Here is a 14,607-nt window from a genome sequence, read left to right as displayed (position 1 = left end):
TCTTGGATCTGCCTCAATAAATTATTTAAGTAATAGACAATCTCATTAAGTCATTTAACTGAGATATTTTTGCATTTGTTACTTTTAGATTGGGCACATTTAAAAAAGGGATTAAAAAACAAAACTTGCTTTAAAGTATAGTGTACACGCGACACACTTAAATCCAGTCGAAATGGCACTATGGTCGCCGCATCCGCTCACTCGAACGGGCTCGGCATCTGACAAGTACTAAATCGGGCATTTAGTACTTGTCAGCACGAAATGAGGGCTATCGTTTTTTGTCTCACTAGATGGCGCACTGTAGCGTGAGATTTTTAAGTATGGCTTTCAAAGTCTGTTATTACGGGCGTGAAAACAAAGTTTAGATTAAAATCATATTTAATACACCTTAAAACCGTACCATAAAAATATCGAGCTGCCACAGTATTGCATAGTCCCCGTTTTGTTCGGAAAAAAGGGAGGACAAAGGTTTCCGAAAGACAAAACTGTCTCAAAACACAGACATTCATTGCCCCGGAACGCATATTTGCTATAATTATTTATTTATTGTCAAGCCATGTTCATTACATTAATTTCAGATTTTGCAAAATATTCACAAAATTATTCTAATTATAAATAAACCCACGTAGCTCACCCAAAAACTATGAGATTTGACATTTCGGAGACCTCACGCTACACTAGTGGCGAATTCATACGCGATAGTCCTCATTCAGTTCGCGCGGTGACAAGCAAGCAAAACCGCAAGGCAGGGTGCAAGGCATTGTACGCCTTTGTATATGCTCTTTATCTTGTTAATTTCATGTGTTTTATGTACAAAAGAGTAGGTAATACAATACAAGCGGCACTCGTCATACAGTCGTTAGACGAAAGTCACTATTTTGAGACGTTATCGCAATTCTTATCAACAAATAAACAAGTACTTAGACCAATACGGTATTTGACTATTTTGTATACTTATGTTTTATAAATTAAAACTACACAATGCCTGTTATCGAATAGAGAAACAATTTTTTAGCTACCTTTACAAATAACAAAGTTTAAAGTAGCCTTTAAAGTAGGTTTGAAATTCAAGATTAGACAGAGAAAGACATACTGGCATGTGACGTTACACGCCAGTACCGCCATACTTGCTGCATAGAGAAAAGCGTTTGAGAAAGAGACAGGTATATAGATTTTTCAAAAAATCACTATAGGTAAATCCAATTTTCAACCGATTTAAGTTTTCTCTTCGCTAAACACTGTCTGTATATCTATATTTTCATAATAATATCAAGATATGGCAAAATCAGGAGTTGTCAAATACCGTATTATGATCATCATCATCATCAGGCTATCTTAGTCCACTCCTAGCTAGGCCATAGGCCTTTCCAACTCCTCTCCACTCTAATCCAGTTCTTGCCAGACACCTTCATCTTCGCTCCACCTAGTCTGAGGGCGTCCCACGCCACTAGGCCACGCCAGTAGACCATAGCTGTCACTAAATAAGTTAAATTTTTTTTTATTCGACTGGATGGCAAACGAGCAAGTGGGTCTCCTGATGGTAAGAGATCACCACCACCCATAAACATCTGCAACACCAGGGGAATGGCAGATGCGTTGCCAACCTAGAGTCCTAAGATGGGATACCTCAAGTGCCAGTAATTTCACCGGCTGTCTTACTCTCCACTGCTTCACGGCAGGTTTAGCGAGCAAGATGGTGGTAGCAATCCGGGCGGACCTTGCACAAGGTCCTACCACCTGCAAAACCACTTGGCCACAATACAGCTCGATTGGACATTCGACCAAGTATCGATGTTTTTATCGATACTAAGGACGTCACTAGCAAGTCGTTCCGCTGTCGATAGTCGCGAGCAGCCCGGGCCGCCGACCGGACCACCTCGTGACATTTTTTTTTCTTTTTCGTTCACGCGTGAGTTCGTTAGCTTCGAAACCTGTAAGTACCTTTGTGTTATTTTTAAACAGCCAGTTATTTTATTTCAATACATGTTTGTTTGTTAAAAAAACTTAGGCTATGTATGTACTGTCAAGGAAATTAATTTGCGTGCCAGGGTGGAACCATTTCATAATATTTTTTGCCATGATTTCTTTAGCAGATGTATGGAATGTCAATATAACATTAGTAGCACAAAGGTTCCGCCTTGGGTAGTGATTTAATTTCCTTGACTGTACGGTCGGTTCCCTGACTTATGTATAAACTTTTGCTAAGAAATGTTGATACTTATGTATCGCACCGACTGTACCTACTAGATGTCCGTTATTTCGTTGACGAAGAATTTGTTTATTATGTACACTCGAACAAATTGTTTCATGTAACAGGGTGGAACGTTTCAATAATCGATTTCACTTTGATTTCCTTGACAAAAGTATGGGATGTCAACATGACATTAGTAGCGCTGATAAATGTTTCGGTTTATTCGATGGTTACTGAGTGAGACCAATGATCATGTGCAAAATTACATTTGAAATTTACCACGAGTTTAAGGGTGAAGGAAAACATCGCTAACAGATTTGCACAACCTGTGAAGCAATCAATTGTGTGTGTGAAGCTTTTTATCCGCTCGGGGCTCGCGTGTGAACTACAGTCCAAACCCTCTCATTCTAAGGGGACGACTATATCCAACAGTGGGACATATAATGCTGACATCATGATGAAATTCTGTCGTCCTAAGCCAGAGACGGTATCTCAAAAAAAAACAACTTTTAGCTACACTATCCATACTACTACGTGTGTGTTTGTATGTTTGTCCGTCTTTCATGTCGAAACGAAGCGACGGATCGAAGTGATTTTTGGCATAGAGATAGTTTATGGGCCAGAGAGTGACATAGGTTACTTTTATCCCGGAAAACCGAGTTCCACGCGGGCGAAGCCATGGGCAAAAGCTTGTAGCATAATAATTCAACAATGTTTTTTGGGATACCGCCATTAGGCTTAAAGCCAGTATTATTACCGAAAAGTCGGTAAAGTTCAAATTTTCTACACATTATTTTAAACCGAAATAACATTACTTTGCCTCTTTCTTCTTCTTTGTCGGTATCTTCATTGCTGAAGGTCGTGTCTAGTCTGAAGTGCGGACGGCTCCTTGCTCTATGCGTCTCCATGTTTTTCTGTCTTCGGCAGCCTTAACCTTAACCGCCTCCCTTAACCTCCGCCGGCCTTAACTTTGCCTCTACATGCAGTTAATTTTAGGCTTCTATGCTCTATGCCCACCAGGACTCACGAAACCCTATTAGACTATTACTAAGGCTCCGATGTTGTTATGTTCATCCATCAATCACACTGTATCATTCGAACCATAGTAAGACATGTAAATTGTTTACAGATTTAAACCGCTCTACCAAGGTATACTTTTTTTTAAGAAAAGACAGATCATTTTGGTGGGACTTTCTACCTGCCAGGTAATCTAACTACCTGCTAGGTTTGATCACATGGCAGGTAGAAAGTCACTAAAATGATCTGCCTTTTTTTAAATCTTATTTTTTACTCATAAATAATACCTAAAATTTCAAGTTTCCTCATACATTTTCTTCGTCAGGCTTATTTTTTTTTAATTCTTTAAACATTCAACTACAAATCCAACATATAAAAATTGCATAGTGCCTCAAACATATTTTTGGAATAAAAAATGTTCCTACATCGTGGCTAGAGTCAAAAAATTGCTTTTTGATATTTTGTTAATTTTTACAAGATTTTTCAATTTGACGTGTACGATTTTGGGGGGTCATGTCCCCTGTGACCCTCCTCCCCTTCGAACCACCCCGGATCTTTCAATCTGTCTGTTATCTCTTCACGCTTAAGCCGCTAAAATGATTTATGTACTTGTAGTCAACCAATTCCTAGACCACCACAGAACCGTGTCGTAATGACATTCAACATCATGATATATATAATGTTATGAAAAAAATATTACAATAAGAATAAGTTCGCCTTTGTATATACATATATCTCTATGTCCGTCAATTCTGTTTGTTAATTATTTGTACAATAAAGAGTTTACATACATACATATATGTAATACATAAAGTTCCACGGTGGCCAGGAATCAAACTGACTGTATACCTACATGAAATTTGGTATGGAGATAGTTGAGGAACCCGCAAAAAATATAGAATACCTAGTTTTGAATAATACCGGAAAATTGCAAAGTAACCGCGGGCTAGCTATAAATGAATTCTTCGCAGATAGTCGCGGTGTGGTTTGACCTATGGTCTCTCAAACAGAAGATCGTGGGTTCAAATCCGGGTTCACACCTCTGAGTTTTTCATAATTTATGTGCGTACTAGCTTTACGGTGAATGTAAACATGCGACTCAATGGCGTGTTTGAAGTTCCCAATCTGGCGAACTAAGGCCCGAGCCCTCTTATTCTGAGAGGAGGCCTGTGCCCAGCAGTAGGACGCATGGATGTGAAGATCCATAAAAGTCAGTTGACATCTCTGAGTAAAACAGTAATTTAACTTTATCCCGTGTTTTTAAAGCCAACATAAAAGCTTCTGTCATTTTAATTCATATTCCCAACGACCGACGTTAAGCGGAGCCAGTGGTGTATCCTTAGCAATAAATATGTAAGTTGTCGTCATTTCTTTAAAGTATTTTAAATTCTTTTGAATAAATGTTAATTACTAATACGTTTTATACCGGTTCGGGGTTTAACGGCGTTTCGGATCCGTGGGAACCGATCTCTTGCCTTATTATTATTCTGAGCATAAGTCGGTCTTTATCTTGTTGGTGTTTAGACTGGATAGCTAGTTAGACTGGATAGGTTCAATCCCAGTGACACATATTGTTTTAAGCTATCGAGATTTTCGCTCATAATTATTATTGCGTGTACACCACACCGTAAAAGTAGGGTTAAGTGAAACTTACGTTTAAGCATATGTAACTGCAATCTAAAACCTGAATTCATACGCAATAAATTTTCATTTCATTTCATTTCAAATTATAAGTTGGTCATCATCATCATATTAAATATGTCGCACTGCAGGACACAAGCCTCCTCTTAGAATGTTGTGGTGGCTTAGTAGTCAAAAAAAAAATGTGTGTGTCAAAAAAAAACTACCACCGGTTAGTTTGACCAAAGGCCTCAATAGTAGAGCATCGTCCGGACCTGCTCTTCAGAATTTTTTGAAATTACAAATACTATATAATATACATTTGAAGATCGAAAGTTTCATAGATATTTTTGCATATGAATTTAATTCTTTTTGATGATCGTAAATATTTTGCACGCCGTCCGCTTCTCGGAAAGAAGGGTTTTTTTCCTTATAAGTTTTTCCATTGGGTTTAAGATAAATAACGATAGTTTTATATTGTATAATATTGATATTGTATAATTGATAGGTTGCTAAAACGATTTTCCGATTCAGTGATATTTTTGCGAAATATTCAACTTTAAAGTGCTAATTTAAATTCAGGATGGTAGAAAGTATATCAAACTTTCTAGGAAAACTATAACGGCTAAGTTTATTTGAGAATTATTATTCGTTTAAGAGTAAATAGCAGCCTATAAAATATACCTAAAGTTGGAAGATTCCGTATGAAATATGTAATCCTTAGATAATTATGACTTAATTTTTTCGTAACGGCTACGGAACCTTATTTCGGGCGTGTCTGACACGCTCTTGGCCGATTTTTGTGTCCATTCTGCTCGTAAATATGATTCGTGTTCAAATATTGTTTTTGTAAAATGTGACCAAATTAAATATCAAATTTCCTTTATTATTTTTATTTAAACCATTGTAGCCAGAGAGTCTTGAAATTTGACGAGTATATTCCTTGAGGATCATAGGGGTGCATTATGAAGGGATTTATATATGCACCTATTCAATTCTCTTAAGTAAAATACGAATGACTATAAGAATTATCTGAAATCAATGTTACAAGGTATTTATTACATCATGTTTCCGCCAACTGGGTAACAGTAACACTTAAGGTGGGGCCACATGCAGTCGCTCGTCGCTCGTTTGCAGCGATAAATCTGATCATGTGACCCCATTTTGAAAATGATTTTGAATTTCCCGCGACTCAAAAAAGTAGCGTCAAGTCGCCGCGTCGAGCAGCAGCGACAAGATGGCTTCTTGCAAGAATGATCTTGGCCTTAGAAGCTGATTTCTTATCTCATTTAGTAGCAGTCGTGTGCTGCAGTGGTACAAATAAAAGAAATTGGAATGAGTGAAAAAAATAACAGTGTTTTTAAATAATTTATTGAATCAGGCGTTACTTTGCGGAGGTCCATATCAATGAACTAAAATAATTTCCTTGCTCACCCGCGACCTTACAAACTACTTACTTTTTTAAGGTCGCGGGTGAGCAAGGAAATTATTTTAGTTCATTAACAGTGTTTTTAGCGAAATTGAAGAGGTTTTTCCAGCGATAGTGTTCATGGGAACATAAATTAAAAGTTTTTTATCTTGAAAACTGGGTTTTATTAATTAATTCACAATTTTTTACAGAGCGTCGTGTGCTTGATGGTTGAGAGAAAAAGTAAGAGAGCGAGAACGAATGAATGATTCACAGAGTAAGGAAAATAGACAATATAGAGCTTTAAGCCATGTTCAGACTCTTGAACATATTCCCGGGAAAGGAAGTACTATTTAATTTACAATCAGTAGAAGCAACTACTTAACTATGCTTACAATATAACAGACCCTTTTTTACTTTAAGTAGTTACACATTGTACTTACAAAATTGTAATTAGACATTGGTTGTCAATAACCACTAATGAACTGGTTTATCTTAGCTTAGGGTTATTTTTACTACATTATGGCAAGGCAAGTTATTTAAACTAATTTAGAATAAAGTTATATTATATGTTAGGTATATGTCGCTACATAGGTAAGACCTAAGACATGAAATAAAAATGTTAAGTGAGTATTATTTAAACTATTTGGTATTTAGGTACATTGATGAGATCATTATTTAAGCGTCTTACATTAGTGGTAACATTAGAATACCTTGAATTGCACAAATTTATTAATAATTTTAATTACTTATGTAGGTATATAAGATATTATCCAATAAGGTACAGCGCGACTTAGTCTATTGGTAATACACATAGTTTATTTATGGACCGGCGGGTTATACCCGTGGCGGTCTTCAACTCAGCGACCCTCACCTTCTGATCTTGTCCTCGAAATACCTTAATGACTCGAGCCATAGGCCATTGCAGGGGAGGCACATTGTCACCTTTGAGCAATACAAGGCTACCTTCTTCAATGTCTTGTAACGTTTTGTGCCATTTTGGCCGACTATTTAGGTGAGAAAGGTATTGCTTGTGCCACGCATGCCAAAAATGCTGTTTAATTTGCGTACAGCGCCGCCAGAATTTGAGTCTATTAGAAGGAATTTCGGCGAGGTCTGCCTCAGGTATACAAGTGATTGGCCTGCCAATTAAAAAATGCCCCGGTGTTAGGGTTGACAGATCTGTGGGGTCCCTCGACAATGGGGTCAGTGGCCTCGAATTGAGGACACCTTCAATTTCTGTCAAAATTGTATTTAACTCTTCGTACGTGAAAATATTAGCTCCAACGACCCTTTTAAAATGGTATTTGAAGCTTTTTACGGCCGATTCCCACAGGCCGCCGAATGTGGGGCTATAGCTGGGTATGAATTTAAAAACAATGCCCTTATCAGCAGCAACCTTGGCTACAGAATTTTGATGACAATCTTTTTTGTTAAGTAAATACAATTCGTGAAGCGTGTTATTTGCTCCCTTAAAGGATTGGCCATTGTCACAATGTATTACTTGTGGCACACCTCGCCTGGCAATGAACCTTTTTAAGGCGGCCAGGAAAGTCTGAGTGGTCATGTCGGACACAAGCTCTAAATTGATGGCCTTTGTGGCAAAACAAACAAAGACTAACGTGTACCCTTTGGTGACAATGGACCTCCGCAGGCTCGACTGCTTGACCTGGAATGGACCACAGTAGTCCACTCCAACCTTGGAGAAGGGATGGCTCTCGGTGACTCGATCAGAAGGCAGGGATCCCATGAGCTGGCTGGCACCTTGGGCCTTGAATCTGTAACATTTAACACATTTGCTTAGGACTCTTTTCACTTCACGAGAGACACCGATAATCCAATATTTCAACCCTAGGTTGCTAACAGTTAAGGCCAAGCCAGAGTGAAGTAGAGCAATATGTTCATTTCTTATAATTAATTGAGTGACATGGCACTTACTTGGCAATATAATTGGGTGTTTTTGGAGTACGGTATTGGCGCGTTTTGTAAACGACCACCAACTCTTAGTAAGCAGTTATCGTCCATAAAGGGGCTTAAAGTTTTTAAATTAGATTTTAAGTCCTTATTCTCCTTAATACGGCTAATATCTTCAGCAAAATATTTTAATTGAATTTGTGAAATTACTGAATTGGATGAATTTATTAACTCATCGGCAGTTAGATATCCAGACCGTTTTACATTATTTTTACAATTGTAGATGAATCGTTTTACCCAAGCTACAACTCTCATGAGTTGGCCAAATGATGAGAATTTGTTAAAGATTTCCTCACTTGCACAACACTCATCTGACTGCTTGTCTGCACCTGCATTTAACATGCATGTGACATGGGCACATGTAGGCATGATAAGTGGGCTGTAATCTGCGTGTCTAAGGTGATCTGGACCATTGAACCATAGGTTATTAGAAAGGAGTTGCTGTGGATCACAGCCACGTGACAGACAGTCAGCTGGGTTTTGTGGGCCAGAAATATGACACCATTGACAATCATTTGTGAGTTCGTTGATCGTGTTGACTCTGTTTTTAACAAATGCTGGCAAGTTTGTTCTGGCTGACGTTAACCAGCAGAGAGTGACTTGGGAATCTGAGAATAGGTAATTTTTATCCACTTTAATGGCGCCAAATATGGAGGCCACTTTGGAATATAGTTGTGCGAGCAATACTGCTGCGTTTAACTCCAGCTTTGGTATGGTAAGGCGAGTTTTTATTGGGGCAACTCTAGATTTGGCACACAATAGAGTGAATTTTGCCGTACCGCTTTTGATTACCTTTACATATATAACGGCGCCAATGGCACCGGCAGAAGCGTCACAGAAACCGAAAATTTCAACATTGTTTGCGTTGTGGATATCAAGATCTCGATTTACGCATATTACAGGCATGCTGTTTAGACATTGATAAAATTTCAACCAATCCTTTAAAAATTCTTGAGGTAATGGACTATCCCATTCCAGGTTGTCCAACCACAGCCTCTGCATGAACTGCTTAGCCTTCAGTATGACGGGTGCTGCTAGGCCGAGTGGGTCAAAGAAGGAACTGATAAAGCTAAGCACACTGCGTTTGTTCCACTTGGTGGGCTCACTGGTAGGACGAGTGATCTTAAATTGGTCATTGCTAATGTCATATGAAACACCTAGTGCCTTCATGGATAGATTTTGCTGAGCCAATTCCCGTTCATTAAAGTGTTGTTTGTCAGCTGGTATGTCTGCTAACAAGGCGGGATGATTGGCTGCCCATTTATGTAGTTGAAAACTGGCTATATTCAATAAGCTAATGAACTCGTCCCTTACCTGCAATGCGTCTTCAATGGTGTTAGCTCCAAACAAGCTGTCATCGACATACATACTTGTTCGGATCACCCTGGCAGCATTGGGCATCGCTGCAGCATATCTTTCAGCAAGCTCCTGCAGACATTGTGTTGCGAGGTAGCTGGAGTTCTTGAGCCCATAGGTGACCGTCTGTAATTGTAAAATCTTATTAGTTCCATCCTCATCGGTCCACAGTATGTTTTGCAATTTCCTAAAGGCGGGGTCTATATTGATAGCCCTATACATATGTTTAATGTCAGCCAATAGAACATACTTATGGGTCCTGAACAGCACTAAAATATTAAATAAATCATTTTGATTATTAGGTCCATTAAGCAGCATGTCATTTAGACTGTTATGATTTGAGCTAGCTCTTGTATTGCCATTGAAGACAACTCTCAAACGAGTAGTTTTCTTGTCATTCCTTATGACAGGATGATGAAGCATGAAGTAGCAGCTATGAATATTTTCTTTGTTTAAGTTGAGTATTTTGGCATGACCTAGTGCAACATACTCGTTAATGAAGTCAAAATAGCCCTGCTTCAACCCTTTGTCTTTTGCAAACCGTTTTTGTAAGCCTTGTAAGGACTTAGAGGCGACAAAATATGTGCTACCTAGATTAGCTTGATCAGGGGGGCATTGGAGGGGCAGGGGGACTTGAAATTTGCCATTGACCAACTGTACCGATGCTCTGAATTCGGCTTCGCAGGAAACCTGCTTTGCTGTAACCTCCACTTTCGTTCCAGGGACCATTTCAGTCTCCCAAAACTTTTGAAGGAGGTGATCAACACTATCATCATTGTTAGAAATAATTGCATGCAAGGTTACAGGATGGCTGTTAAACTGTGGCTCATTACCTTGTATCTCACCCGACAATATTGAACCAAACTCAGTATCCATCACATATAAATCACTATTTTGAAGTTTGGTTTTGTTGGGCAACAATATTTTAAAAAATATGTCAGCTGAAAGCAAAAATGCAATTTCGCCCGGAGTGTCAAATTCATCATCTGCGAGCTTCGTGAACTCTGGTATGGTTACATTTTGCATGTTCACCTTGTGCTGAGGTAAGTTTGTTGTTATGTGGTCAACTATTGAGCAGGTCACTTGACATTTGAAGTCAGTTTGAAGTGACATGAAATTGACATTGACAGACTTGGAAGTAGATTTTGTTTGCTTGCCCAAGGCTGTGATGTTCAAAATATTATTGAAAGGTTTCAATTTTAAGGAATTGGCAAGTGCTGTTGTCACAAATGATACCTGACTGCCGCTGTCTACGAGCCCCTTGGCTATTGTGTATGACTTGCCATCCTGACTAAGAATTTTGGCCTTGATGGTGGGCAGTAGTACAGTGCTTGTGAAGCTATTGCTGTGCATGGAAACCTTTGGTTCGTCTATACCATGTAATACAGAATTATGCATTTTGCTTTTGCATTGTTCACATTTGAAGTGAAATTGACACTTATTTTTGTGTGGATTTAAACATAATTTGCACAAGCTATTTGTTGACACAAATTCAGCCCTTTCCCCAATGGGCAAGGCTTGGAATTTGTCACATTTGAATAATTTGTGAGTCGAGGCATTGCAAAATTTACAAGACGGCCCTGGTGCCGCAGTTTTGCTTGCAAAATTTGTGACCTTAATTTTATTAAAATTTGAATGGCTCTTACCTTCACTCTGCTGGCTCACTTCGAAGCTACAGGCTCTTCTCTCCAAGAAGGTGAAGAAGTCCTCTAGTGTGGGCAGCTCCTTTGTGACACGCTCACTGTGGTATGCACGGCAAGTGTATTGGTCGACCTTCCTAAGCAAAATGGGCAAAAGTAACATGTCCCAGTGTTTGGGGGATTGTCCTAATGTTTCCAGTGCAGCTAAGTGTTGACGAGAGTTTGACACTAGTTCTCGTAAATTGCTAGATGCACCCTTTGAAATTGTGGGAAAGTCGAGCAATGCCTGAACGTGGTTTGTTATTACTAGGAATTTATTGTCATACCGATTGCCAAGCAGTTCAAGGGATTTGGGGTATGAATCCCCGGTAATAGGTAGTCCTTCAATTAAGGACAGTGGTTCGCCTTTTAGAAATTTTCTTAGGTAAAATAATTTTTGGATAGGAGCTAACCTGGTGTTACTATCGATAATTGCACTAAACAATTCTATAAAGGTATTGTATTTGGTGAAATCCTTGCCATCGAAGACTGGTATGTCCATATCCGGTAATTTTATTGCTGAAGACCCGCCACACGCCACCGGCTCTTGAGTATGGAGCAGCTTGCGTAAGTTCGCCGTAATTGCCAGGCATCTGTCCTCAAAGTCGTCATTGTTGAAGTCTGTGTCGGCGCTTTCTTCGTTAAGCAGGTGGAGTTGCAATGACAGTTCTTTGTGGCTCACTAAGACACCAGCCAGCTGCTGTAGGCGCGTGTTGATGGCTTCTTTGTCTAAAGATCCTTCTTGTTGGTTCCGTAAAAAGTTTTCCGCTTTTGTTAATGAGCCTTTGCACTGGGCTATCTGGGCTTTTAACCTTCTCTCGTCTGGGGAGATGGTTGCCGATTTAGTTTCTTCGTTTACCATCTTGAAAACAATAATCCGCTTGATTGTTTATTATGATCGAAGTTTTGTGGTTAAACCGGTGACAGATATGCCAATGTCAGTTGTCAATGTGACGGACGTCAATAGCAGACTTGAAAGTGGAGCGAACGAACAAAACCGAGCGGTTATTCCGCTCTCCTTCGCACTCGTACTCTTACGAACAGCCTTCTCTGTCGTGACTGAACGTGAATGAAGATAGCCGACGAGTTGGCGGAATTCTCGGAATTTGAGAAAAAATATGGCGGCCGTTCGGTTTTGAATTCTTGGAACTGCACTTGAGAAAGTCTATGTATTGATGGATGAAATATGATGAATCGTATTGTTTTGACGACTGATTAATTTCATGCGCGTTTCCGATATTCCGTTCGCGTAGCCCGATGAGAGTTTGCCGGCACACGCGGTCACTGCACTGCACTGCACTTTGGCGAAATTGAGCGAAGTTTTTACGGGAACTATTATTATTGCTTTTGTTTCGGCACCATTATGTTCATGGGAACATAAATTAAAAGTTTTTTATCTTGAAAACTGGGTTTTATTAATTAATTCACAATTTTTTACAGAGCGTCGTGTGCTTGATGGTTGAGAGAAAAAGTAAGAGAGCGAGAACGAATGAATGATTCACAGAGTAAGGAAAATAGACAATATAGAGCTTTAAGCCATGTTCAGACTCTTGAACAGATAGCTCAACATTTTCAGCTTTATCGCTATATGTCACGTGATCAGATTTAACGCTGGAACGAGCGTCGAGCGATTTCAAGTGGCCGCGCCCTTAGCAATTGCATCGCAGCTACAACTGTCGGACAAGTGTACGGTTATATCTGCAGTTTGCAAAATCGAAGCCAGCTGACTTTTTTGGTCATATAGTTTTTTTTTATTTGACTGGATGGCGAACGAGTAATGGGTCTTCTGATGGTAAGCGATCACCACCGCCCATAAAAATCTGCAACACCAGGGGTATTGCAGATGCGTTGCCAACCTAGAGGCCTAAGATATACCTCAAGTGCCAGTAGTTCACCGGCTGTCTTACTCTCCACGCCGAAACACAACAGTGCAACTTCTGCTGCTAAAAAATAGATTAAATTCTTCTTTAAATAACTTAAAATAATTTAATGTATTTTTTTTGTATTTATTACCTATAATACTTGTGTTTTTATTTGTATTCGTATAAACTTTTTTTATTTAATTTCGTAAAAGAAACTTAAACTTAAAACTTTTTGGTGAATATGCCTTTTGTTGGCGATACGCACATTGTCATCCAAAATACAGTCTACTAGAATTTACTAATTACTAGAAATGGATAGTGAAATTCGATTTCCAAGACTTCCCGAATAAACAAACATTAGAAGTTAAATTAAAGCTTTTAGAAAGGGGAAGTTTCTCAAATCAACTCTACATATATATTTTTTGTATGCACGATTTCTTTACGGCTGCTCAAATGGTGATAAAAGACACATTCAGCAAATCTATGTTTTTATTCGCGATTTATTTTTAACAGAATTGTCTTTAATTTATTGTTAACAGTACACGTAATATTTAAACAGCACAAAACGAAAAGAAATAACTTAAAACAACTTAGTCAAAAATAACCATAAGTAAAATACCTAACTTAAAAACTTAACCAACTAAATTAAATCTAAAGAAGGCCCCCGTGATTCGTTATCTTGAGATAAAAATAACAAACATTTCATGAAATTCGATATCATTTTCTGGGAAAACCTCAAATGATACTAAATTACTGTACTTATCTTAATAAATAATAATAATAATATCATTTTAATAAAGAACTAGCTCGCTGATTTCACAACAATGTCGTTCAATCTGCGTTCAAAAATAAACGCATAATGTGCCAAATTCCCAAGATGGCAACCCTCGCAGAAAAAAATGCCAATCAGTTGCTTCTGTCATAAATAACGTAGACACAATAACACGCAGAAAGGCAATAAAATAGCAATTAGTGATCTCAGACAATTCCTTAACACTCAATTGTTGACATTTTATCGGATACTTTAGTTGTCATTGAACACGTGCCAAATATCAGCTGTGAACGACAGTGCTCTGTGTTCCGGGAAGAAGCTAGCAAGGGCTTAGGGAAATATAGAAAATAGAGTTCAGTCTGTTCTAAATTGTTAGTAGTAGACTAACCGAATCGAGAACATGTGAGTAACTTTAATCAATATTTTTGTTGCAGTGTTTATGTTGACCGAAATTTGACGGCGTTTATTTATTTAATACGCTGAGTATGGCCCTTTTTGCTTCTTTCGGCACAATGTCTTTTTTTTCTTTTTTGTATGTAAGAGTATGTAATAAGGTTGTCTTATTTTTATTAGGGATGTTTACTCCACCAATCAACTGACGTACCTACTTTTTATGAGCTGTCAAAACACAATTCTCCCATAGAGTTTGAATGGAAATAGCAACATATGACGTCACTTGTTCGCCAACTCAATCAAATAACTATTTATTTGTTTTAAAGCAACAAAAA

The 14,607-nt window shown here is 38.5% G+C and overlaps 2 protein-coding genes across 3 annotated transcripts in view; one reads left to right on the top strand and one right to left on the bottom strand.

The window, feature by feature from the left end:
* Window positions 1–1,899: 1,899 nt before the first annotated feature.
* Window positions 1,900–14,607, top strand: part of LOC141438693 (trehalose transporter 1-like protein) — a 52,044-nt gene continuing 39,336 nt past the window's right edge. Inside the window, exon 1 of one of the 2 annotated variants that reach the window (XM_074102602.1) lies at window positions 1,900–1,933. The gene's annotated coding sequence lies outside the window, so the exon portion shown is untranslated. Of the gene's footprint in view, window positions 1,934–14,256; window positions 14,282–14,607 lie in introns of those variants that run through there. The other variant, XM_074102601.1, reaches the window with a different exon arrangement.
* Window positions 8,205–12,800, bottom strand: LOC141438751 (uncharacterized). Its single transcript, XM_074102694.1, has 2 exons — window positions 11,213–12,800; window positions 8,205–9,692 (listed from the first exon to the last, which is right to left on the bottom strand). Exons 1-2 carry the CDS (start codon window positions 12,105–12,107, stop codon window positions 9,628–9,630), a joined length of 960 nt encoding a protein of 319 aa, XP_073958795.1. The 5' UTR covers window positions 12,108–12,800; the 3' UTR covers window positions 8,205–9,627.

This window comes from Choristoneura fumiferana, chromosome 19, assembly GCF_025370935.1.
Source record: "Choristoneura fumiferana chromosome 19, NRCan_CFum_1, whole genome shotgun sequence".
Taxonomy (NCBI): Eukaryota; Metazoa; Arthropoda; class Insecta; order Lepidoptera; family Tortricidae; genus Choristoneura; species Choristoneura fumiferana.
The sequence above is the reverse complement of the archived record's forward strand: the minus strand, read 5'-3'. Positions and strand labels throughout refer to the sequence as shown.

Bases quoted from the DNA above. Each gene is read 5' to 3' on its own strand.
- LOC141438751 (XM_074102694.1), bottom strand. From the start codon at position 12,107: ATGGTAAACGAAGAAACTAAATCGGCAACCATCTCCCCAGACGAGAGA. The intron at 9,693-11,212 runs GTAAGAGCCATT...TTACAATTACAG, and splicing joins AGTGAGCCAGCAGAGTGAAG to ACGGTCACCTATGGGCTCAA.